This window comes from Centruroides vittatus, unplaced genomic scaffold (genome assembly GCF_030686945.1).
Source record: "Centruroides vittatus isolate TY-2023 unplaced genomic scaffold, ASM3068694v2 contig_347, whole genome shotgun sequence".
In the NCBI taxonomy this organism is placed as follows: Eukaryota; Metazoa; Arthropoda; class Arachnida; order Scorpiones; family Buthidae; genus Centruroides; species Centruroides vittatus.
This window is the reverse complement of record NW_027122171.1, coordinates 2,057,028-2,084,401: the sequence shown is the minus strand read 5'-3', so window position 1 is coordinate 2,084,401 and position 27,374 is coordinate 2,057,028. Positions and strand designations below refer to the sequence as shown.

Here is a 27,374-nt window from a genome sequence, read left to right as displayed (position 1 = left end):
ATCATATATTGAATCATGTTTTCAATGTATTTTTTTGTAATTTTTATATATATCAAATAATTATATATTGTCCAAATATCATGATAATAACAGTGTTTCACCAAAGACTCTGTTATTACATATAATATTAAAGTCAATATAATGATATACATATACACACCTAATGGATACATTTTTAATAATATATATTTACAAGTGATAACTTGCTTTTTAAGTTTTCATGCTGACATGAATGAACTTATTTATTTTGCAACATTTGTTGATAAATACCATGCTTCAAAATATTTGGTTATGCATGTACCTATAATTTGTAAACAGAGAGAAATTAAACAAAATTGTGTTTTGTGATGCATTGTGTTACTCTAAGGAGAAAAGGAAACATTACTTTAAGTTTAATATCTTTTTGTTTTTCATAAATTATTTTCTCATACAATTTTAATATCATCTACTTTGTAAATTTCTTTGTAACCAAAATTGGTCAATTACTTTGTAAGATGTGCAATGTGAAAGGAAAACATGTACGCATGATAACCAATTAAAACAAGTTTAATTTTGCGATAGAAATAAATATCACAATGTGTTTGTTCATAACGTTTAACTAAAACTACACAAAAAATATCACAAAAATCAGTAAAGGAATAAAAATTATTTACTTATACATATGAACATTACTATGACCAATGTATTAATAATAAACCAAACAATTGTCATAATTAATCAGGCTATTTTTTTGCTACTATTAATAATTAAGTATTAGCAGTAGACATTAGACACCATCTCTTATCAATATTAATAATTATAATAATTTAATATTTATTAAATCATTTAGAATAGTCTGGAAGAAAAGAATTGGTCCGGAGTGGGATTTAAACCCACAACTCTGTTTTTCTTGCTTTCTTCCAGTGATAGCTGAGTGAGTGACATAATGGATGATTATATCAAGAATCAAATATGTCTGGAAGCAGAGAGTCACTTGGAGGTCTGGGTGCTGTAACTGGCAATGTGAATGCTTTGTGTGTGGGGAGATTGCAACTTCACTTACTTCTTTTGTTAACTGGAGACTTGCTCATGAGGGTCTTCTTCAGAATAAAATTTCATTTTGAAGAAGACCCTCATGAGCAAATTTGTGATCTCCCCACTTACAAAGCAGATCCTATAGAAATAACATGAGTCCTCTTAACCAAACACTGATTGATAGTTTGAAAAATGTATCAGTTTATAAACAAGGTTGTCTCATTGGCAGTGGATATATCTTCTGAAGAGTATTCTTGGATGATGTTTCTCAACTGTTCTTCTCTCCTTGATGCTGCTATATCATATGGTGTACCATTTGCTTCATCAAAAATTATTTTATAACTGATATTGTACCACTCTCTGAATCTAGGCAACTAGCCCATGCTTCTTTTGAAATCATTAATGCCAAATGATAATGCAAAGGATGATACACATTAACAAAGCATGGGACCACTAACTGGTATATTCTTAAATATTGCATCAACAAACCACTTATATACTACTTTGTCCGCTTCATTGTCTCCAATATAAATTATTTTCTTCTTTGGTTCTAGGGCATCTGAATCTGTACTTTTTAGAATTTTTGTTTGCCTTTAAGAAATGTAGAAAGTATTAGAGCTAACTCCATACCTCTTGACAACATCACTTCTTTTAATTCCTTTTAATTTATCTAATATTTTTTTTCCTTCTTTTCCAAAAAAACTGCTTTCATTTCTTTTTGTTTTTCTTAATTTTTCTCCCCATAAACTTAAAAGAAATAACCATAGCATCAAAATGAAACTGTAACTAAGGATTAAAGGTAATATTGCCATGTTGTTTGACATAACATTTATCATTTACAAAAATGAATGATTTATACTAGGGTTTCTCAAACGGAATCCTGGTTGTATTTTTAATTTTTCTTATCCCAGGAAATTCCACAAATTTCTTAAAAATTCACTTTTATCTTATTTTGTGTTAAGGTTGAAGAAATTTTGCCAATAGAAAATATAATTAACTCATAAACTGTCAGAATACATTTGTATTTATTAATTTTAAACCTACTTATTAGTTTTCGAAATTTTTACTCGTTATAGCATGTCACTAATGGTCAACAATCAATATGTAGCTTATCTGTGGAAGGACTCTGAAAATTTTTTACTTATCAGAATCTGTAATATCTGGAATAATTGTGCTTATGCTGTCTTAATTTTTAACCATACCCAGTAGCTTCAATAACTGCATAGCTGTAACACCAAGTTGTGCAAATTGGGCAAGGATACAAACAAGTATGAAGTTTTTCTTCATAAACCTAATTATTAAAGCCAAACGAATTGCTGAACTATTGGGCTATGATGTTTCTATTAAAGCGGTCAAGGCAGACAAGAATCAAGAATACTAGAGAGCAAAAGAAGTACTACAATCTCGAAAATGAACTAGAAATCTTCCAGGCTACAGGAGAAAAAACACGTAACATCTGTTTTCTCTCAAATGTATTAAACACGATTCCACTCATATCAATTGAAGTGGAAAGAACATTGTCGTTAGCAGGACTTTTCATTACTAAAATAAGAATCAGATTGAGTGATGGGAGTATTGATCATCTTTGCTTTTTAAAATCATATTATAAAAATTTACAATAATATTTTGTATTACGTTTTATTTAAATCACGAAAATTACCTTTTAAGTTCATTTTTTAAAATTTTCAACTCAGTTCAAAGCATTTTTATTGTTGTTGTTATATGCAGTTTCCAGCAAACTTTAATAAACTTTTTCTATTTGTGAAAATTTCTACGTAATTCAAAGATAATTTTTAATATATGTCTTACACAGCATTATTAATATGATTTTGGAGGTTGCAAACATATTAAATTACTTTAAATTACTTTACTTTAAATTCTTGAAGATAGCTATGACAATAGAAGTACTGAAAGAAGGATTATTTTGATTTCTCAGATACAATGATCAATATCACTCCCTATTCTATCTATCTAATAAGCAATTCAAATAATATTTTCTTTATGTTGGAAACACTGACATTCTCAATGTTTTCCAGCATTCATTGCCAGAAAATGATGACATCTGCAGAGAAAGCAATGTATGTACTTTGCCTTTAGAAAGTAGAGTCCAGTGACTGTTCTGCAACACTTTAGATGTGAATTCAAAAAGAATTGCCAACAAAATAATCAATAAAGTGAAGGTTACAATAATTCTAAACCACAGTGTAAAATGTAATTGATTTTATTTAGTGAGTTGTGACAACAAATAAAATATTTATAATTTTTTTTCTACTTCACACCGAAATTCTTACAAACTACAACAAACACAATCCATGATGACAGTCAAGAAGCATGCCCGACACAAAAATATTAAACAAAAATATAAAGATGCATACAAACAACACAAAAGGTTTAATCATACCTTAAGGATAAAAAAGAAAACTAAATAATTAAAATTAATTAATAATAATCCAAATGTTAATATATGAAAGGATTTTACTAACAGAGGGCAAAAGTTAGGGATAGAAGAATAGTTGAACAAGAACAAAGGGGTACTTCAATCCTTTGTTTGATGAAATCTGTCACAACAATAGATACCAGTGTTACAGAACAATTTATTTAATCTTGACTGAAATAGGGATGTCATCTTCTCACAAAAGAACTTCCAAAATTCAAAATGTCTTACTCTATGTTTAATCTTCTCAGCTTCTCCTATAAGAAAGATTCCTCATCAAACAATCCTCACCTTACCAACACAACTTGTAAAACCATCTACTTTCCCATCCAGAGGTTAGTCAAAAGTGCCTTCTCAAGACTCATCAGAGAATACCAATGTTGTCACTAAAGTGGTGGTCATCCACTTTGGACAGCATGGTGATGATAAAATCTTTTCTTTTCAGCTGGTCATGAGGTGTCACATGCTGAACAATCTGCAATTTGTATGCATGCATCCTCAACCATAGATCATGTAACAATCTGCAATTTGTATGCATGATATCGTGGACCATAGATCTTGGAAGATTCAGTTCCAAACTTGCATGACAAATGAATTTTCAAGGACTTTGCTGGAACTAAGGGAACTTGGTTGACATTTTCATTTGCCATTTTTGGCCTACCTGAGTCTACTTGATGCAGTACCAGTGTTGCAGAGAAAAACTCTATGGCATTATGCCATAGTTTGTTTTTTCTCTTTTTTTCATTTCTTTTCCCTATACTTTTTGTTCTTCATTTCTTTCTACCATTTTAGAGCTGTCTTTCTTCTTTACCAAAAGGAGATCTCCAATGTTGGAGAAATGCCATCCTTTTGCTCAAGAGAACTGGTCTGACAGATTTTGTGGACAGTATATTTAGGAATGAAGAAGCCACTTTTCACATACTGGAAAAAGTCAACAGACATAACTACGCATATGGGGTTCTGAAAATCTGCATGTATTTCTGGAACACCAGTGCAATAACCCTAAAGTGAATAGTTGATTGGCAATGATTGGCCCATTTTTCTTCACCAAAAACACAATGACAAGCAGCAATTACCTCAATATACTTCAACCGTTTACTGTTCCACAACTGGAAGACCAACAAGCAAATTTGATTTTCCAACACAATGGTGCCTCCACACTGAACAAAAGAAGTCCAGCATTACTTTGATACATCTTTTCCAGATCAATGGATAGGCCAAGGAGGTTCCATCACTTGGCCTCCTCACTCAACCAATCTGGCACATATTGATTTTTTCCTTCGGGGATAGAGTATATGCAAAAAAAGCTATAGAGCATGGCAGAATTTAAGAAATGCATCACACAGGCAATCAGGACAATTCCAGTTGACATGATCAGAAGCACTTGGAGAGAGTTTGAATACAGACTAGACATTATGCAACAAACAGTGCACATGTTAAGATTTACTGAGGGAAAATAAAATTTTCTCATTTGCTTTATTACCTGCTGCTGCAGTCGGGTTTTTTCATCTCTACTGGCATAATTTTTATGAACATATCTAATGAAGTGAATAATTTTTGGATATCCTATAATTGGTCAATATATAGAGATTATTTTCTATGGTATGAATAGGCCAAAACTGATCAAAATACAAGTAATAGAAGTGATCAACATTTCGTGTGTTCAACTCTGCATATTTTTATAAGACATATTCTGGACTGTGTAAGAATGGCCATTTTGGAGAGATGGAAATGATATAGATAGAGATGGTCAACTTAGAAGGTTCCACTATAAATATTTCCTTACATAGTAAAAATCTGATAAATTTTAATGGTCAGGCCATCTTAGCTGATATTTTTTTTTTGTTCAATTACTGTTTACAGAACATTCTGCAAAAACTTATGTTTATGTTGTCTTCTAAGTCACATCATATTGATAACTGGATATTGTAAATATTAAAATTATCACCTATTTATATTTCCAAGTATATTATAGCATTATTATAATTATTACAGAAACAAAACAATATCATTAAAATATTTACTGTTTGGCAGCCATTTTGTATTTTTGACACTTGTGGAGTTTAGGAGTTTCCATTTTACTTATTTTATAATTATATCTACAATGAATTGTTAATTAAAGTAAAAAAAAAAAAAAAATGTTTAATGTTTGAAATGGCATCTTCTAAACCAGCGGTCGGCAACCTTTCCCACCTCACAAACCACTAAACTCACAATTTTGAATCCCGCGGACCACTATCATGAATTTATTTAAACAATACAAAATCTGTAGAATAATAAAGATCATAAAAGTTTAATTTTACTATATTAATAAGAAACTCGTGTGTTTAATTATAACAAATTAATGCAAGCCTAAAAGTTCATTGCTGCTTGTTTGAAACAAGTTTATGGATTCTTAGTGCTTTTCTATGAAGGATGACAATCTCACTCACAATATTGGTTATTGTTCATTATTTATTGATAGCAGTTGCTTTGTATTTGGTTTTAGATTCGAATAAAAAAACCTCCAATAAGTGAAAAAGTAACTAAGCATCTTGCATTTCTTTTGTAATACTTTGCATAATCTTCTGTTGATCAATGTCCAAATTTCTCCATGGACCACCCAAATTTTCTCGTGGACCATTGATGGTCTGCGGACCACCGGTTGCTGACCATTGTTCTAAACTACGTACTGATAAGCGTCATGTTTTCAATGTCCATTCCAGGAACACGGCATGTACAACAGGTGAGGATTATGCAAAGATTTTATTAAAATACAACCACTCTAAAAAACTTGGGTAAACTTGATACAAAGCTACAAATACACCAAATAATCAGCAAAAAAAAAATTTGGAAGTGCTAATGTTTTTGCCCATGTTGAACATTCTAACTAATCTTCAAACTGTAAACCTATTTTTTTTCTCCCCCTCTCTCCTTCTTATGTAACCCCCCTTTTTCACACATGCTCAGCAATCTCCATTGTTTCAACAGCTGCAGGATTAGTTAGCCTGAAGAAGCCTGTACCATTCAACACAGGCAAAAGCTTTAGCACTTTCCAATATTTTTGCTGATTATTTGGTTTTTTGTAGCTTTGTACAAAGATTCTATTTCTTCTTTATTTCACAACTGGGTGCATAGGTACACATTGGACATCTTTAACTGTTTGGGGCACTGTTGGGAAATTTTAAGTGTAAATACATGTATTTTAAAAAAGGATGTGTATTAGTTAACACCTGTTTACTAAATGTCTTAAAAAAAACCAATGGAAGAGGGGTATATGACCAAAATGCCTATCAGTGTATACAATATTCCTGAATAAAGAGTGATATTAAAGATGTCCAGTGTCTACCTATGCACCCAGTTGTGAAGTAAAAAATTAAAAAAAAGACACAGTTTCAGAATAAATCAATTTTATTTCTATTCTAGAAATTATCTATGGTGTATATATTGATGTGTGTATAATGTATGGTGTATAATTCAATATTGATGATATTGAATTATACATACAAAATTATGATAATTAAAACTAAATAGATTAATTTAATTCATTTAAAAAAATAGTTTTTCTAATTTACAATAATAAAAGAAAATAACTCTTGAGATTTTTTATAAAAAATATATTATTATAATTTTATAATAAAAAATAACTTCAAATTTCTTTAAAATATAAAACTCTGCTTTGTTGGACTGTCTAACTATCAGTTTTTCCAAGCATTTTCACATAACCAAGCCCACTGTCAGAATATAAACATGTAAATTAGCTTGCTAAGTCACCTAAATTTGTTTACATAATATCTGGATGTTGTACAGTCTAAGACCACTGTGAGATTACTTCTTTTGTGTATGTGGTATCATCAAAACTGATAACTATACATAGAATAAAATGCAAATATTTTATTGTTTGATAAAATAAACAAATATAATTTAACAAACAAAAATAGTACACACAAATATATATCAAAACCTTTATTATGAAAATTAATAAACTAAATTGACAATACTTTCCTGAACACATGCTAAGTGAAGACAACTTTATATTCAGTTTCTCTTAATTAAAAATTCCAAAATGTGCAAGTAAATAGTGTTTCCAACCAAAAATACCAATGTAATATATAATTGATGTGCAACACCATAAGATGCAACACAAAAGAAAAAGAAACAAAGGAAGGAGGTTTATGTGGTTAAATGGAGAACAGGTTCAGAAGAGGGTGGCTAGTTACTATCTATCTATCTTCTGAGTACAAAAAAATACTTAGTTAAATACCTAATCAAAAATACAAAAATGAATTTTTGTCTTTACAAGTCATGAAAAAGTCCATTGATGACCTACATTTCCATTGGCCTCTTGAGCTTGCTCCACATGATTTTAAAAAATCCTATCATTTTGATCTTGATATTTGGTCCAATGTCTTCCAGTGGATTCTTTTTCTTCTTACTTACTTCCAACACAAAATCCAAACAATTTTTCTCCAATTACATAACCATCTGTGTCTCCAGGAAAACTCTTTCTCTGGACTCCATTTTTGCATTCACCTCTTATTATGTCTCGTGATCCAAGCATATACTGTAACATGATTAGTAACCAGCCAATACTGCCAAGTCAACACAAAGAAAAAAGACACAAAACAAAGAAAATACAATAACAACTCCTCAAAAACACCGAACTACATGTAAATCTTCCAGTCAAAACCTAATAACCGGTGCAAACCAATTATATTTTCATGGCAAACATTTTCAGACACTTCACTGTGACCTTCCTCAAGCCTTCCTGTCTTCTTAAACGATTTTCGAACAATCGAACTCTTATTTCCGTTACGCACGTGCCAACCGAACAAATCGTAAAATCGAACAAGTCTGATTCAAACCGTTGAAATAACTTTCGTAAAACTTCCAAATTAATAAAGCTTTAATCAAATAACTAATCCTATGCTAACTAAGACTGCACCACCATTCCTCTAAAAACAATCCTGCCATCATTTCTATGTTGATGCCTTACGTTTCCAAATTTATCAATTTCACCAAAGCGCTTCTCCATTACTTTGTTAACACTTCCCATTCATTCACTTATTCCGTCTCGTCTTTTTGCAGTAGGGCCTGCCAAGCCATCGATAACCTCATTTCATCCTTCGCGTTTATTGGCCTTGACCATTGGAAGGCCTTACAAATTTCTATTTGTTCCAACCATCTAATTTGCTCAGTATGAATAGTGGTAGCCAACAGTTTCGCAGCGTTAAAGTCCGGGATGATTTCTGGATCGGATGCAAAAACCGTCAAGGAGGTGGTAGTTCTCCCATTCGCAATGTCCTTCTGGTGCTCTCTCACTCTAACTTCTATAGTCCTTTTGGTGGATCCGATGTATACCAACTCTCTATTGAATCGATTATCGGCTAGTGGGATAGCGTATACCCCCGGAAGTTTGCCCCCATTCGGTCTGTCCTTATCATTCCGTAGTAGTTGCAGCATAGACAGGCATCTCCTGTATGCTATGCCGAACCCTTGCCTTTTCGCAATCCTTCTATATAAAGGTGCCAAGAACGGGTTGTACGAAATTGGTACGATATTCTTCTCATTATTCCCATTATCAGGTGGATTCGGACCACTGGCATTTACATAATTCTTTTCTAGTTGTGGTACCAATCTGCTGTAGCCATGCTCTTTTGCCACTTTATTCAAATATTCGATTTCCTTCTGTAATGCTTCCTGGGTGGTGCTATGGGTGTGCGCCTTTTTAACCATGGACCTGAATGCCGCTCTCTTATACGCATACGGGTCGCAAGAATCCGCTGTTATATAATTTACACTGCCTGCGGTCTTCCTGTATACCTTTGTGTGCAACCTGTTACTCGCTACTTGAATGTCTATGTCCAGAAAGTGCACTGCTTTATTGCTGTGTTGTTCCAACTCTATAGTAAGGCCGTACTTGTTGTCATTCATCTGTTGTAGGAATGAACTGACGTCTGTGTCTTTCCTCCATAATATTAAGATGTCATCCACATATCTTCTATACATCAAGATGTTCTGGCTGAACCTTGGAATTACCGTCTCTTCCAATTTTCTCACAACCAATTCACAAATGTCACCCGATACGGCGCTGCCCATGGGTACTCCCTTACCTTGTGCGTACGTGGTTCCTCTGAATTGAAACAACGATCCATAACAGATTAAATGCGCTAGCTCTAACACTTGATCGTGCAACTCACTATCATTCACTTGCTGGAGTAAAAAGTCCCTAAGAGCACAAAACACGGTGGTAATTCAATGGATGGGTAAAGTGCATGGAAATCCAATACTGAGATGCGTTCTGGACGGTCTGCATTCTTGATTTCCTCCACCAATTCTGCCGCACTTGTTACTGAATACTAGTATCCTTTTAAATGGGGTGTAAGAAGGTTATGCATAGCCATCTCTATCTTACAAGTGGGTGCCGCTGCTTTATCCACCACCAGTCTTATTTGATTCCCTTGCTTGTGCACCTTTGCAAATGCAAATAGTTTGGGCGTATTTGGGACGTAGCACCACCCAGGAAGCATTACAGAAGGAAATCGAATATTTGAATGAAGTGGCAAAAGAGCATGGCTACAGCAGATTGGTACCACAACTAGAAAAGAATTATGTAAATGCCAGTGGTCCGAATCCATCTGATAATGGGAATAATGAGAAGAATATCGTACCAATTTCGTACAACCCGTTCTTGAAACCTTTATATAGAAGGATTGCAAAAAGGCAAGGGTTCGGCATAGCATACAGGAGATGCCTGTCTATGCTGCAACTACTACGGAATGATAAGGACAGACCGAATGGGGGCAAACTTCCGGGGGTATACGCTATCCCACTAGCCGATAATCGATTCAATAGAGAGTTGGTATACATCGGATCCACCAAAAGGACTATAGAAGTTAGAGTGAGAGAGCACCAGAAGGACATTGCGAATGGGAGAACTACCACCTCCTTGACGGTTTTTGCATCCGATCCAGAAATCATCCCGGACTTTAACGCTGCGAAACTGTTGGCTACCACTATTCATACTGAGCAAATTAGATGGTTGGAACAAATAGAAATTTGTAAGGCCTTCCAGTGGTCAAGGCCAATAAATGCGAAGGATGAAATGAGGTTATCGATGGCTTGGCAGGCCCTACTGCAAAAAGACGAGACGGAATAAGTGAATGAATGGGAAGTGTTAACAAAGTAATGGAGAAGCGCTTTGGTGAAATTGATAAATTTGGAAACGTAAGGCATCAACATAGAAATGATGGCAGGATTGTTTTTAGAGGAATGGTGGTGCAGTCTTAGTTAGCATAGGATTAGTTATTTGATTAAAGCTTTATTAATTTGGAAGTTTTACGAAAGTTATTTCAACGGTTTGAATCAGACTTGTTCGATTTTACGATTTGTTCGGTTGGCACGTGCGTAACGGAAATAAGAGTTCGATTGTTCGAAAATCGTTTAAGAAGACAGGAAGGCTTGAGGAAGGTCACAGTGAAGTGTCTGAAAACGTTTGCCATGAAAATATAATTGGTTTGCACCGGTTATTAGGTTTTGACTGGAAGAAAATACATATAGTCGATTTTATAGGAGTTGTTATTGATAAATAATTTAAATTGTGTCATTTATCTATGTGCTCACATTTCCAACTATTCGCTAGCTCTTATCAAGAAAAGTTATGTTGACACCTTCCATTCACATGTGCAACATTTCATGTAGTTTCTGCAAGATCTGCATTTTCACATCAACAAAAAATGACAACTGTAAATATTAGCAAGATGTTGAATATGAATCACTTGTTCTGTCCTTCTATAAAATTCCCACCTTGGTTTTCCATACATCCCCAACATCATAAAAAATATACTCAGGACCAGTGTCATGAGTTAGTGTGCAGGCAGACACTTTAATCTAAGTTAAAGTATTTGGCTTTGTGTTAAATTGTGCAACCTGCTAGTCTTGGAAAAAAAGCTATTTTATTATAAAAAAATGCATAATATGTAATGAGGACTTTAAGTCAAAACACAACATTTTAATATAAAATATTTTTAAAAATAAAAGTGCAGATTAATGCAATGGTGGACTTTTTTAATATTTTGCAATTTTTTCATATTAACTTTTAATATTTTACATTGCATGAATTATTTTCAAACTAAGAAAACTTACCATACTTATCCTTATGCTTTCCCCAATTAAAGTAATTTCTGCACGTATACACAACTTTTTACTCAATAAAATGACCTCAAAATATTATGATAATTTTTTATCATCAAACACTGTATTTCTAAATTCTACAATTATTATGATTATCACTTTTAACTGTTCATTGTTATGATATTATTTGTTAAAATTCATACCTCTTACAACTTCATAATCTAATCTGTAAACATACAATATAACTTTTAAAAAGACTAATGTTAAGTAAATTGAAATAGCTTTCCTACATAAAGTGCCTTTGCTGAATGATAGGCTTATAATGTTGAGCGATGCCATGAGAATTAGGGAAACATATTTAAAATACAATAATAAATTAATATTGGATTCAGAATGTTTTAGAAATAAATCCCTCAAGTATAAAAAATTTTCTTTATTTGCATTTACTAAAAAAATTATTCATTTTGGCATTTGTGTCATTGTTCTTTCTGGAACAGTGATGTTATTTACTATAAATATTTTATCATGAAATATTAACTTTTTATCCTATTTACTGTTTAGATGATTTAAAAAGTTTTAAAAAGATATCTTTACTTCAATAATGAAATATAATTTAAAAATGTGATTAACTTAAATTATACTTAATTACATTAAGCATAAATCTTCATTATTATTTATATATAAATAGCCAAACAGTTTTTTAACACACTGCTTTTCCAGGTTAGATCCTAGCTACTGTATAGTGTCTGCCTGGACACTAACTTGTGACACTGACTTGATAGGTGAGGTGTGTGAGATATGAAAGGGGTTATTGTTAGCCCACTAAAGCAAACACCCAAATAAAATAAATGTACCACAGTCACAACAAAGAAACAATTTATTTATGCACTGTATAATGGTGTACAGATTTAATAAAAAATGCCTACTCTAGGATGGGTAGGCCAGCAGTAACAATGAGCCCAATCATCATCAGAAATATTACAAAGCTATAATGACCATGACAACCAGAATGCAATACCAAGTAATCAATCTATAAACAGGAATAATAATTACAAAAAGAATATTTCTTAAAACTAACCATAAATACTAAACTTACTCTAATGAAAAGAGCAAATGATAGGGGCAAGAAGTAACCAAGATGGTGGACAGGACAGAATGAAGGGACTACAAGAGTCTAGCTCCCAAGTAAACTTTAGTTCAAAATTATGTCACTACAGCTAACAGTGCCAATTGAGGCAACTGGATTTGAGTCACTTTCAGGTCATAGTTACATGCCTTATCATTTGTTTATCATACTGTCAACATTGATGAACTTGTTATCTGTTAAATAAAATTGAATTTAGTGAGTGTGATTTAAAATATAGTCATAGACAAATTTAAACAGTATGATTTGTGACATACTTGTATAATACTTGTGTTTTCTATTCATAATTATAAATTGTAAATGCTTTGTTCGAAATTATTAGTTAAAAGTAAAAAGAAAAAAAAATCTATAAATAGACATCTTAATTAAAAATAAATTATTCTAAAAAAATTAATACTGTAAGATTATGAATAAAATAAAACACAAAGGGACTTAAAATTTGATATTTTCCCACTGAGAGAAGTGCTATCATTAGTAGTAATTAAACATTCTGTAATATGTATAAGTATATATCCTAAAAACATAACCATCTGCATTAATTATAAATTCATTACTCACATGACATACAGAATCATCATATTGTCTGGATAATATTATTTTGGAAAGCATACTTAGGATAGTTAAAGAAAAGAAAGGATTCAAGACTAAAACCTCCTCTCATTCACAGCCAACTATAGGTGGAGGGAACATAATGTTTGCTAGGGGAACTATTCCACTTTTTTTTCTTAATCAGTGCAACTTTAAAATTCAGTACATATTTGAAATCAGAACACAATCTCTAAAATAAATATGTCTGGTCACTTTTAACTATTTCAGTACTACTTTAAGCCTTGAGGAAAGCTTAACATAAAATCTAAAAATGTATATAAACAAAAGTTTTGGTAGTTTTATAGAATTAATGCAATTTCTAAATGTTTATTTTCTAAACAAATTACAACATACTACATAATTGCAGTATAATTCCTTATATACAGTAGTTTTCAACATTAAATAATAACATATTTAACATTCTTCCATCCCATTAGGGAAGATAGAACCATATCTCAAGATGTAATTTTTATAATAAATAAACCCAAAAATAAGCACAAATAATTAAATTTTAATATCATTAAATTCCAAGTATATAAATTAACAATACTTCTTTTTTTAAAATTCACCTGAACACATACTACATCTAAATAATTTTATATCTTTATCATTCCTGTTATAGTCCTTCTCATGCTTCTCTTTAATATGTCTGCTTAAACTTTGCTTATGTTTATACTTCAAATTGTATATACCACATTCCATTTTCCAACTGTTAATGAAACTGACACAAAGACAAATCCAGTTGCCACGATTGGTGCTGTTTGCCGTAGTGGCATAATTTTGAACTAATGCTTACCTGAGAGCTAGACTCTCATTTGCCCTCAAGTAGCCTTGCTCACAACATGTAGTAGAATTCTAGGAAGTGGTTCTCACCTTCAAGAAAAAGAATGAAGAGGATTAGAAGGTTCTAGAACAGGCCTCAGCAGCCTATGATCCACAGGTCACCAAGTGACCCACTTTGATTTGGAAAAATTAGAAGATTATGATCTTTCCATGATATCAACATGTTGGGCTTCACTTCCTACGAAGTTTTCATCTCTGAAAAAATTGGCTTTGCCATTTTGTCTGCATTCAGTTCAACTTATAAATGCAAGCAAATATTTTCACACATGAAATTTATTTTAAGTAAGAACAAGAGCAGTTTAACTACCAATTCAGATGCTTGTATTCATATTAAGATGACTAACTATAAGCCAGACTTGACTAAATTGACGTCACAAGTTCAGCATCAGGGGAGCCATCGATATCAAAGAGAAAAATAAAGTTCATTCAGTTAAGTTTGTTTTTATAATAATTAGAATTAGAATTTTAATTTTTATGTTTAAAGTTTCAAGCATATTGTAATTATTTTTTCAATAAAATTTATCTTATTATTCACCAAGAAAGATTGTTTTAAAATGAAAATACCACTGACCCAAAACATCTTCTTAATACACACATTTTGGCTGATTTTGACCCACAACCAAAAAAGGTTGCCAACCCCTGTTCTAGAAAATGAAAGGAACAAGGAACAGGAAGCATTTGCAGAATAACAAAAAGACAAAGAATCATAAAATTGCATATAGCCACAGATGAAAACGCAACTGCCTCAAGGAGCAAAATGAGCTGTCAAAAATTTTCAAAAGGAGGAAAAAAGTAAATAAAAATAGTAGCTGAATAGAGTAAAGACCTGTAAATGCACTTTAAAGTTGTTCATACAAAAGTTCTAGCACTGAAATGCAATTTATTAGCAATCGTTTTGCTAATAGATTAGATTTTAATGCTGGACTGAGGCAAAACTATTTTTTCCACCCTTGACTGCTAATAGATATTAGCAATCATGGGTGGAAAAAATAGTTTTGCCCCAGATGCAAGTTTTACAATTGATTGAGCTAGCCCAGGTGTATTTTATTAATTTGTCTAGTTTATGAGTAATTCGAAATATCTGATAACATTTCAGAGTATTTGCTATTAAACTCTCAAACTCCTTTTGCATATATCCATGCTTTTTTCAATCTTCAAACCCAATTTTTCCCTTATTTATTCTAACATTCTCACACCTTCCTATTTTACTTTGTTTTCTTTATTAAGGATTTCTTGATTTTGTTCAAGGTAACAATTTTTCTTGTCCTGATATCATTTCTATGCTCCTCCATCCTACTTTGTAGTAATCTTTTGTAACTCCCATATGATTTTATTCACTTCTCTCTCATTACTTAATGGAACAACATATATCCCACTTTGCTACTCTCTTTCTTTCCCCTTTATCATCAATCAAAAAATCCAGCAACATGTTGCTTAACTTTTCTGGCAACACTTAAAATTGTGTTTGGCACCATCTGATATGATACTTTATTTAAAAAACTTTGTATATTTTTAATTATTATAAAATAGCAAAAAGCTTAATTTTGAGGATGGGATGAATTTTATAAAAAATTGTAAATGCTAATAGTAAGTAAAATTATCTGTAAGTCCAATCCTATTCAAGAAATGACACATGACCTCCTCTATCTCCCAACTTTAATAGCATCATTCTCCCTAATAACCAAACCTTCCTGCAAAATTTCAGAAATTTTTGACAAAAGGCACAAGAAGCTTCAAAGAGAATGAACAAAATCATGCTCCCCAACACCACACACATACACACACACTCTAACATCCATACGTACAGGAAAAAATCCCCAAATTTTTTTCATTTTTTAATGTTTTAAGGTCCCAAGTCCTAAACTGTAAAAACCTTGAAGGTTATTTTTTGATCAATTACCATACTTTCCCTTTGCTGTACACTCATTGCCATAAAAATTAGTACACCAAGAAGGAGTTGTCAGAATTGAACAAAATTTTTCATGTGTGAGTGTAATGGTGATGAAAGCAAAAAGACCATCTATTTCATGAAAAACTACAAATGAAAGGAGGTTCTAGTACCCTGTTGGGCCATCTCTAGTGTGAATACACAATGTGATATGGGTAGGCATGGATGCATACAAATGCCATATGGTGTCTGCAGTATCTCAGACTACACTTGCTGCAAGTAGTCTTCTAGTTCAGCCAAACTCCTAGGCTGTCCAACATGGTATCCCAGACATTCAATTGGTGACAAATTGGGGAATCAGGGAACCAGGCAGGCCAAGAAAGTGTGGCAATGTGCTGAAGGCAGTCTTGTGACACCCTTGCTGTGTGTGGTCGAGCATTGTCCTGTTGGAAAATTTCACTTGGGAGCTCTGCCATGAAAGGCAACATATGTGGCTGCAAGATGTCACTAACATATCACTGAGTTGTCATGGTCCCTTGGATAGAGGTGACCAATTATCATATGTGATGGCATCCCAGACCATCACACAGCTGTGGGGACAGTGTGTCACTCCAAGTGTAGGCAGGATTGAAGCATTCACCAAAGGGCCTCCAGACACAAAGATGTCCATCATCAGTGCCCAAACTGAATCTGGATTCGTCACTGTAGACGACTCTGTTCCATTCTGTTGCAGTACAATCCTGTCGGAACTGACACTACTCCAAACAGAGGTGACAGTGGATGGTGTCAATGGTAGCACACACAATGACCGAGTGGTGTGGGGAGTGACTTTTTGATGGTTTTCAGAAGAAGATAGTGCTTAGTGCTGTCAAGTATCTGAGAAAAGGTGTGAAACTAAACTGGAGTAAGAAAAGTTTATGAACATATTGGAGAGAAGGCTTAGTGAATCTTGGATATAAAAAAACGAAAGATGGAATCACAAAGTGAATATAAGAAAGTTCCACATGGAAGCCCCCAACAGAAGCTAAATAACTGGGTATTCTATTCTTTTCTATCAGCCATCTTGCTATTTCTTACCTATACCCTCTGAACTCTTTTTTTCCCCTTAACATAAGTTAGTTTTTAAGCATTAATTATAAGGAAACTCCAGTTGTATTACCCAAAATTGTATCATTTGTATACTTTGCAACATTGTGCAATTGTCCTGCCAACATTTCGGATTTTGAGTGACTGCTTGTTATATTGTTTTAAAGTTGGAATTTATCAGAATCTGTATCTTTTACATGTAAATAAATACATTTTTTCACCATCTGCTGTGCATGATTCCTTATTCGCTCTATTTGCCCTCGCCAACTAATGGTATTTTCATTCATACATCACACCACTAGAATAGAGTCGTATATAAAAGATATTAGGACAAGAAAAATTACTACCATGCACAAAATCAAGAAGCCCTTGATAAAGTAAACAAGATAGAATAGGAAGGTGTGAGAATGTTAGGAAAAATAAGAGGGAAAGAAACAAGTTTGAAGGTTGAAAAGAAAACATGGATATACCAAAGGAGTTTGAGAAGGAAAGTACTTAATGGCAAAGTCATTGAAACATTATTAAAAGCTTGGAATTGGCTCATAAGTATTATTAATAAAGAATATTTTTTACAACATTGGAACATACAAAAAATTTTGTATGTTTCCAAAGTGGATGATTTTATGTTATATTTATATATTTATATCATGTTATATTTATCATTATTTGCTGATCTGAAAATGCAATTCTTGCAGGGGGTATGAAATGTTGCATGTGTGGAAGTATGGAAGGTGTCAAATAATTTTATTAGTAGGGATAGGGTAGTTAAAAATGTGTGTTAATAATCTTAGACTGTACAACATTCAGATATTATATAAACAAATTTAGATAAGTAAATCAGCTTGATAGCTAAGTTATGTGTCTTCTGACGATGGGCTTGCTTGCCCAAAAGTGCTTGGAAAAAAGTGATATTTAGAGTGAGCTCCAACAAAGCAGTTATTTGTTATGATTTTGATGAAAGTAATTAACATTACAGACAATAATTAAAATTAGATGGACAAACCATTATTTACTTGAATAATATGAGCAATATCTTGTTCTGATAAATCTTCGCCTTGATAGGTTGCCAAAAACTGCTTAAAATCTTGAAGTCCTAACATTAGAGTTTTTGAAGTATCCACTCCTGCACAATTTGATACTATACTTGCTGCAGCAATTGCATCACAGATTTTTTTTCTCTGATTATTATCACAATAATCAAGTGGAGTATTTCTTGTAAGAAGACCTAAATTGTCAATAAAATCAAATTTATAAAATAAATACTGCTTTCCTGTCTTAAAGTACAAGGATTCTTCAGATAATAATATTTTCTTTTTAAAAATGAAATGTAAAAATCTCCTGTCTACTTTAACTTACGAGAAATAATGCTAAATTTATAATTTGCAACCTATTTTCCATAACAAAACACAGAAATAAATTTTAAAAAATTATTTTCAAAAGTAATATTTCATCTCAAATTCTGCAGAAAATGATTTCATTCAAGGAAATATTCAGTTTTTTGTGTAGAATGCAATAGTTTAGAAAATAAATTTTCAAAATACATCTAAAACTAATAAATATATTAAAAATTTTACATCAATAAAATTAAAACTAGATACCATGTCATTATTATTAAAATAGCTACTTTATTCTGGAAACTAAATGAATTCTTTTATTTAGTAACATTTTCATTCTTCTTTGATAAAATTTCTAAATAAAAGAATGTATTTGGTTTCCAAATACATTCTTTTATTTAGAAATCTTCTCAAAGGTTCTGAAATTTCTTTGGCAAATTGTGGTACTGTACATTATATAATCAACCACTATTTCAAATTAGTCATATGCCATTTAAGTCAGAATGGTACAGTAGGATACCATGGGTCACGAAACAGATCTAAAATTTCAATTTGGAATTAAATTCAAAAGCTTTGCTTTTCCTATTGCTATTCATCTTTAGTCTTAACAATACACAAGAACAATTCAAACAACCCAGATAAAATACTTTTGTTTTTATACACCATAGGGTGAGCATCCAGTAAAAAATGCAAATACATGGTTCAAAGATTATTGGAAAAAAAATGCAAAAAAAATCCTTTGCTCACGCGTGCAGGATGACCTAGGTTTTTGAATCAGTGAAAAATGAAAAAAACCTCATCTTATATGCAAGCAAATACATTATATAAAAATATCATGAATAGGGGGCTGATAGGGATCGTGAACCACGAAGGTTGTGTGTATTTGTGCTCCTGCCATCGATTGTTCCATCGGAGGCGTTTTCGGGTTACGATAAGATTTATATACACCACTGAATTCGCCTGAAGGAGAACTTTCAGATGATATGCATTTTGTGTGTGTCGGACATTTTTTTTATGAAAATATAAACAAGAACATCATAGAAGACTTTCGGGCCGATTGTGGGTTCCAAACATTATACTAAGGATTATCGTCAGTACAAAGGGTCAACAGGGAACACCGTAAGTGCCATTATCAAACTTTATATAAATTGAGAGCTCTCATACGGAGAGTAATAACGTTTTGTCTACGAAGATTAGAACAAGGACTATTGTTCTCTTCCGGGAACCACGTGGTCCAGTCTTCGCTCCTATTGTGTAGGCCCTTATATGCATTATATCACTGGAATCAGCAACTCAATATCTATACATCAAGCTATGTATTGTATTCTTATAAACTATTTTTCCGCTGTTACGCAAACTGGGGTACTCGACCATAACTGTGTTAATCATGGGCCTCGTATCATTGTGATCGGCTGTAAACTGTTGACAGAGGACTCTACCATAGCTGTATACATAATTTTGTGAAATACGAACCACTAACTATGGAGCAACAAGGGTAACTGGTGAAACGAAAGAACAAAGCCATTTGTCTCTTTACACGTGGCTCCTTAACCGATCGGCGTAGCCATCTACATCTCGGCATCGTCCAGCCTATCAGCGGTTACTCAAGCCTTTTGGCTCTATCTAGCCGATTGGCACTGCCAGGCCATCCGGCAAACTACAGTTCAACAATTTTCTTTAGGTTTTCCTAAAACTTCTTAACTATCACCTATTCTACAAATACCGTGCAGTCAACGTAGGCTATTTTAGAGTGTAGAATGGAAGAAACTACACAAGATTTGAACATAAACACGGAACCTTTAGACAAAACTACCTAGTTTAATCGTGTATTAGTTTATAATTTTTTTTTGTAATTACTAGTCCGATCGCAGAACCGTTGCCATTCTTATAATTGGTAAGAATATTGTCGTCTGTAGGAATCAGGCAATCAGTTGTTTATTCCGTACGATTAATAAAACTAATTGAGGAAGATTGGTTTGTCCGATTTACTCCGTACATTGTAAGGTCCTCGTTACATTCCCTTCTCTTTATAACAAGATATATTTCAGCATATCCTTGTACAGTACAATATCAACAATTAGATTACTCCTGTTGAAGACAATTAATGAAAACTGGAACCCGAAAGTTGATGTGTACATCAAACCTCCTGAAGGCTTAACAACAAATAATAAAGCTCTAAAATTAAAACGAGTACTATATGGACTGAGAGAAGCACCTAGATGCTGGAATGAATGTTTTCCTAATTTGGCTGTTCAAATTATGATTTTTGCTTATACAGTATATTGGAGATAATATACATTTAATTCTTTTTGTAGATGATATTCTGCTATTTGGAGAAGCTGACAAACTAATAATCAATTTAAAGACAGAATTTAGTGCAAAACTAATAGGATAGCCAAAGAAGTTTTCAGGAATAGATGTCACTAGGTATAGAAATTCATTGTCATTATCACAAGAAAATATTATTGAAAAAGTGCTAGTAAAGTTCAAAATGAAGGAATTTAAGTGTTTTAACCACAATGGAACATAGATTTCAAGCTGATCTTTCAGAAGAAATTTTGATAGTTTCATATAGATTATTATTAAAAAGTTTGTTGTATATTACACATACAACTCTGTCCAGATATTTTATTTGTTGTTTCCTACTTAAGTCAATATCTTGATAAACCTACTAAGATTCTTTGGATGGCTGGAAAAAGAGTTCTATGATACCTAAAACAAACAAAAGGTCTAACTTTAAACTATTCTGTGTGCTCAGATGAAAAGCTAATCGCATTCTCAGATGCAGACTGGGCAGGTGACAGAATGACAGGAAAAGCAAATGTGGATATGCCATTTTTTGTAATTATAATCTCATATCCTGATAGTCCAAAAAGCACTATCTACAGAGTCAGAATATTTTAGTATCTGCAGCAGCAACTGCTGCTGAACTAACCTTCAAGGAATAATATCTGAATAAAATTTTGGAAAAGAAATCACAACAGTCATGAGCATGGATTATCAAAGTGCCACCATCAGCATGATTGAAAACTATGAGAACAAAAGATCAAAACACAATGAGATAAGAACATTAAAGACTTGGTTGCTAAAAACTTTTGAGTCTAGGCTATGTTCCTTCAAGTAATAATATAGCAAATAGTCTTATCAAACCATTGTGTTCAAAAAGCAAAAAGATTCATTTGTCTTAGAAAACTCTTGGGTAGATTCAGGATATTAGACTGTTAATGTTTTATTCTGATGCAATTTCAAAATGTGAACTTTTAAATTGAAGGGTTGTGTTAAGGATTGTAAAGCTCAAGAATTACAAGAGGGTACATGTACTCCATATATATATATATATTTTGGTGTGCATCTTCCAAATCTATCTGTCAGTATATGTGTGTTTTACAATAAATACAATTGCAGGGCTTAAAGCAGTCATGGCAATAAAAAAAAGTGAGAAAAGAGAGTCCACACTGAAAAAAAGCTAATAGTGTTAAAATGAACGAAAACAGGCGTTATTAAAAAACACACAAACAAACACATATTTTGTATCAATAACATTGCATATGATATTAGATTGATTATTAAGTGGACTGATAAGATTAAATATGAAAATAGTTAGGCTGAGTTTATACTCCAGAAAAGTGAGCAGTAAGACTGCATTAAGCCAGAACAGGCCCGCATTAAGTTTTCATGTGCCCCGTACAGAATTCCCATCATTACACAGCAAAGCAAATGGAATAGTAACATAACTACCAGAATGTGTTTCCATATAACATGCCAAATTTCAAATGCCATTTATTTCAAGGTACATTTTTTGATTTCTTCATAAAAAAAATGTAATTAAAGAAGAAAAAAAACAACTTCTGGTAGAATCAGTGGGTTGCATGTTCATTATATAGCAGGAGTGGGAAAGCAAAAGTTCAGTGGGAGCCGAAATGTAGGTTTTGCAAAATGCATGGGAGCCACTGTACTGCTCAGTTCTGTACCTGGATTTTATTATATAATATAGAACAAGTATTGAATTTTTTTAATAAACATATTTTCACAAAATTGTGGAAATAAAACTGTAAAAATAATAATAAAAAGCAGAAATTAACTCTTTCAGCAAGAGCCACATAAAATTCAAAAAGAACCGCATGCAGCTCTCGGAGTCTCATTTGCCCACGTCTGTTATATAGCAATACCACTAGTAATTGTGACCCAATCATTTATTTGGTAATTTTATCAATATTTTTTAAATGATTAAAAATAAAATTACAGCATTCATTACTGGTAATACTAGTCTCCAAATCTATTCCCTTGAATACAATAAAACAATTTGTTTGTCATTCGACCCAAAACTGACAGAGAAGAGAGTTTATGAAAACAATGTAATTAAACATTTAGCAGTTTGTTGTCCTTCACAGTAGGGAACCAGCAGAGTCTATCACTTTCACGGAAGAAAATATACAAAGCTTTCTACTACCCTCCAGTTGAAAAATAATACAATCCCATTAAATTTAACAAATCTGACATTAATAAGTAAATGATGAAATTATTTACAGAGAGTTGATATTTGATAAGTTCAGTTTTTTGCTCTTATAGATCAAATTACAGAAATTATAAATAAAAATCTCATTTTTTAAAAATTAGAATCATAAAATTTCGCTTACAAAAGATCGAGATGGAATGAACGCTTTTCATTTTTATAATCGCTTTGTTTTATTAGACACAGATATTATTCCTATATAGATTTATTAATTATAATAAACATACATTATGTATAAAATTACATTAAAATAACACTTTAATTAATGTCTGAAATGAAAAAGTAATTGAATCGAGTCTCATCTCCATATTAATTAACGCATTGTTATGGGGGGGGGCCTAGTAGAAGCTGTAATTTTCTGGGGAGGGGCACCAAGTTAACTGCGTGGGGCCGGGCTGTAATTTTCTGGGGAGGAGCACCAGGTTAACTGGGGGGGTGCCTACCCATGCCATTTCCTGGCTACGCCCATGCTAACATGCCACAGTAATTAATTGATTACGTTGCATCAAATTAAATAATTTATAAAATTTCAAATAATAAATACGTTTATAAAACAATTGGCTGTATCTGTTCGCAATGATAATGTAAAACACACTGTACTTATAGTTTAGCATATCCGATATTCAGTGGCGTGCCGTCATTGGAAGCAATGGAAGCGCTGATTCCACCTTCCAATGACCTTCCCTTGAATTTTATAAAATATAAATTTTCATATTTTAACATACTTTGAATTAATTAAAATTAATATTTTATTATAACTGCATTATGTATCTTTTACAAATTTCTATACTACATGTGAAAAAAAACGATAAGATTGCTATTGTATATTCGAATAATTCGGTGGCGGAAGGAATGTCGAAACCGGGTCAGTCTCCAATCAGCCAGATTATATAGGCATTAGCACATGCGGTTTACAGTGCACCAACCTCACCCGGTTTAGCTGGTGGATGCTTCACACATAAAGCTTCTAACTTTATATCCCCGACTGGTTGTGGGCTGTTTAGCCGCCTGCCTGCTAGATATTCGGCCGCTCTTGCCCGATTACGTGAATCACGAGTAGACTAGATCAACGGCGGGCAACCCCGGCCCGTGGGCCAGCTACGGCTCGCGAAAAGTTTCTATCCGGCCCACGAGATCTTTAATAGATTATTAAATTGGAAAAATAACTAATTAATAGTTAATTTTCCAATTCTTTGTAATTTTCGAAAATGATAAGAGAAATAAATGTAGTATAAACTTTTTATTTATTTATTTCATATTTGCAGACTAAAAAAATTACGAGTCACAAAAAGGCGTCAATTAACTACTACGGCCCGCGGAAAAACATAAAATTTATTCTGGTCCGTGTTATAAAAAAAATTGCCCACCCTAGACTAGATTTATAACTTAACCCAACCGATAGGAGTTTACTGGCATGTTTTTGTGATAGTTCTGTATAGTTGACGTGAGTTTAAAAAAATCCATTAAAATATTTGATATATTTATTCCGCTCTCCCATCTTATATTACTTACAGGTTTCAATGTTAAACCGGTGATATTACGATTATAGTATGTCCCATCTGTAAGGGAATGCAGAAAAAAACGTGTACAATTCTTGTATAATGTTAAAAAATTAACTGTTACTTTGGCATCATTATTTACAACCAAATTTAATGAATGAGACGTACAATGGTACAAAAAAAGCTCTAGAATTTATTTTCCTTAAATGTACGATCTAAGTATCGGTTGTCATAAAAATTTCTTTCCACTTTTTTCCCAAGACTACAGATATTCGAGTACAAAGTAACTGGTTTCGAGTTATTTCTACTAAGAAGTAGTTAAATAATTAAGAGATTAGGGAATGGTGACATAAGTAAAACCCTGCTGACTTAAACAAAAGCTTAACCGAAGCAATTACTAGCTCAGTACAGTGGGGAACTGATTTCCGTGTACACCTGGTACTAAAACGAATTGCAGTAGTTAGAAAACAAATGACTATTAAGTTTAACATATTTACATCTATGGTGAGAAACGTTTAAAATTTACAACGGCCCTGTCGCGTCCTTTGAGATATACTAGTGATGCGACAAAAGAGGCATTTGACATTGACCGGTATCGGCACCCTCGGGATTTGTCATGCATGCATTCACTGTACACCTACCAAAATCGTCTCTGTTTCCATTCGTGAGCCACTCGCAGGGAGCAATTTTAACTCAGTGGATTGTTTAAATATTTAAAAATAAACAATATTTTATGTTATTTTTATATACGTTTCTTCGCAAAAGTATATTCATACAATTGAATATTTTGTACCAGGTATGTATAATTGTATATCCATCACAAATTTTATTTTACTAAGTAAGTTTTAATAATTTTATTTTTAATTTTAGCCCTTATATCATGGCTAGCGATTTAAACTGTAATTGTGATATTGAAAATTTACTTAAAAAAAGTTTTGGCTCAAGACAATATAATGAAAAAGAAGCCATTATTAAAAGAGAAAGACCAACGCCTAAATTAAATATAAGTACTTCGACAAAAAAATTTGTTCGACATTTTCACGATAAAATTTATCAAGACGTAAAATGGCTTTGTGGATGCATAAAAATGCAAAAATTGTTTTGTTGGCCTTGCCTATTATTTTCAAATGAAATTAGTGTGTGGAATAAGAATGGCTTTGACGATTTAAATAATTTGAGTAAAGCTAGAAAAAGACACGAAAATCGTAAATGTCACATCGATTCTTTCGTAAAATTGAAGCAATTTGGAAATCAAAATAGAATAGAATTTAACATTAGTAAACAATATAAAATTAATATTGAAAATTATAACAAGATAGTTACGGCTAATAGATATATTGTATCTAAATTAATAGATATTACATGCTTTTTAGCAAAGCAAGAATTGGCATTTAGAGGGCATAGGGAATGTATTGAATCTAATAACAGAGGTAATTATATTGAACTCGTTTCTTTATTAAGTACGTCAGATAATCAATTAAAAATGCATTTAGAGAAGTCTACAGTTTTTACTGGCTTATCGAACAAAATTCAAAATGAGCTCGTTAATTCGTTAGGAAACGTTTTATTGCAAGAAATTAAAAAAAAAATTGAAAACGCAAAATTTGTTGCTATAATTGTAGATGAAACAACGGACATTAGCCACAGAGCCCAGATGTCGACTGTATTTCGTTACGTGAAAGAAAACGGTAACGTCGAAGAAAGATTTGTGGGCTTTACTGATGTGAGTGAGAACAGAGACGCAAATTCGTTATTCACTCACATTAAGAGTTACTTAGACGAATTTCAATGCACTAAAAAATTAGTGGCACAAACATACGACGGTGCTGCCGTAATGGCCGGACAACATAATGGTGTCCGAGCTAAAATTAAAGAAATATCCAAACATGCTATTTTCGTACACTGTTATGCTCACAGATTGAACCTAGTTTTCTCTCAATCTGTTGGATATATAAAAGAATGTAAAATATTTTTTCAAACTATGACAGGATTTTCTTCATTTTTTTCTAAATCTTCTAAAAGATCTCACGCCTTAGACCTAGAAGTCAATAAGCGTTTTCCTTCAGCCACACCTATTAGATGGAATTACAATAGCAGGATTGTAAACTGCGTTATGGAGTATAAAGAAGAATTAAAACTTTTGTTGTTGAATATGGTTGAAAGTCCAGAACAATGGGATTCTGATACTACAATTGCCGCAAGAGGATTATACCATTATTTAATAGATTTTGATTTTCACTTTTTATTACTAGTTTTTCATCAAATATTTGCACATTCAGATATCCTTTTTGATATATTACAAAAAAAAATTTTAATATAGCATATTGTATTACTAGAATAAATCACTTTATTGATTTTTTACGACAGAAAAGAAATGATTTTGATTTGATTTGGGACGCTTTGAAAAAAGATGAAACTTTTTTAGAAATTCAACCAAAAAGAGGAATGAGACATACTGATATTGAGTCTAAAAAGGATTTATATAGACGTCTGTTTTATGAAATAATGGATACATTGATACAAAATTGTATTGACAGATTTGCCGACATAAAATCTCTAGAATTTTTATCACTTTTAGATTTTAATAATTTTAAATATTATGAAAAACAATTTCCCGAAGAGAGTTTTAATGCTTTACGTAAATTTTATGGAGAATTTTTTAATTTATGTAAATTACGTAGTGAATTGCAATATTTATATTCGTGTCCGGACTATATTGGCAAGTCACTCTTAGACATAAAAAATATTATAATTAATGATGACCTAAACAAAGACGTACTAATAGAATTATATGGTTTAATATCATTAATTTTTACAATACCATCTACCAGTGCGTCTGTTGAGCGTAGTTTTTCAACAATGAAGCGAATTCATACATTCGCCAGGAACACTCAGTCGGAGGAAAGATTGTCGTCGCTA

The 27,374-nt window shown here is 32.4% G+C and overlaps 1 protein-coding gene across 3 annotated transcripts in view; it reads right to left on the bottom strand.

Moving 5' to 3' along the window:
* Positions 1 to 27,374, bottom strand: part of LOC136974308 (uncharacterized) — a 290,946-nt gene that overhangs the window by 44,325 nt on the left and 219,247 nt on the right. For 2 of the 3 annotated variants that reach the window (XM_067269150.1, XM_067269149.1), the window contains exon 28: positions 18,123 to 18,334. In XM_067269150.1, the coding sequence (XP_067125251.1) occupies positions 18,123 to 18,334 (212 nt within the window). Of the gene's footprint in view, positions 1 to 18,112; positions 18,335 to 27,374 lie in introns of all 3 variants that reach the window. The other variant, XR_010880624.1, reaches the window with a different exon arrangement.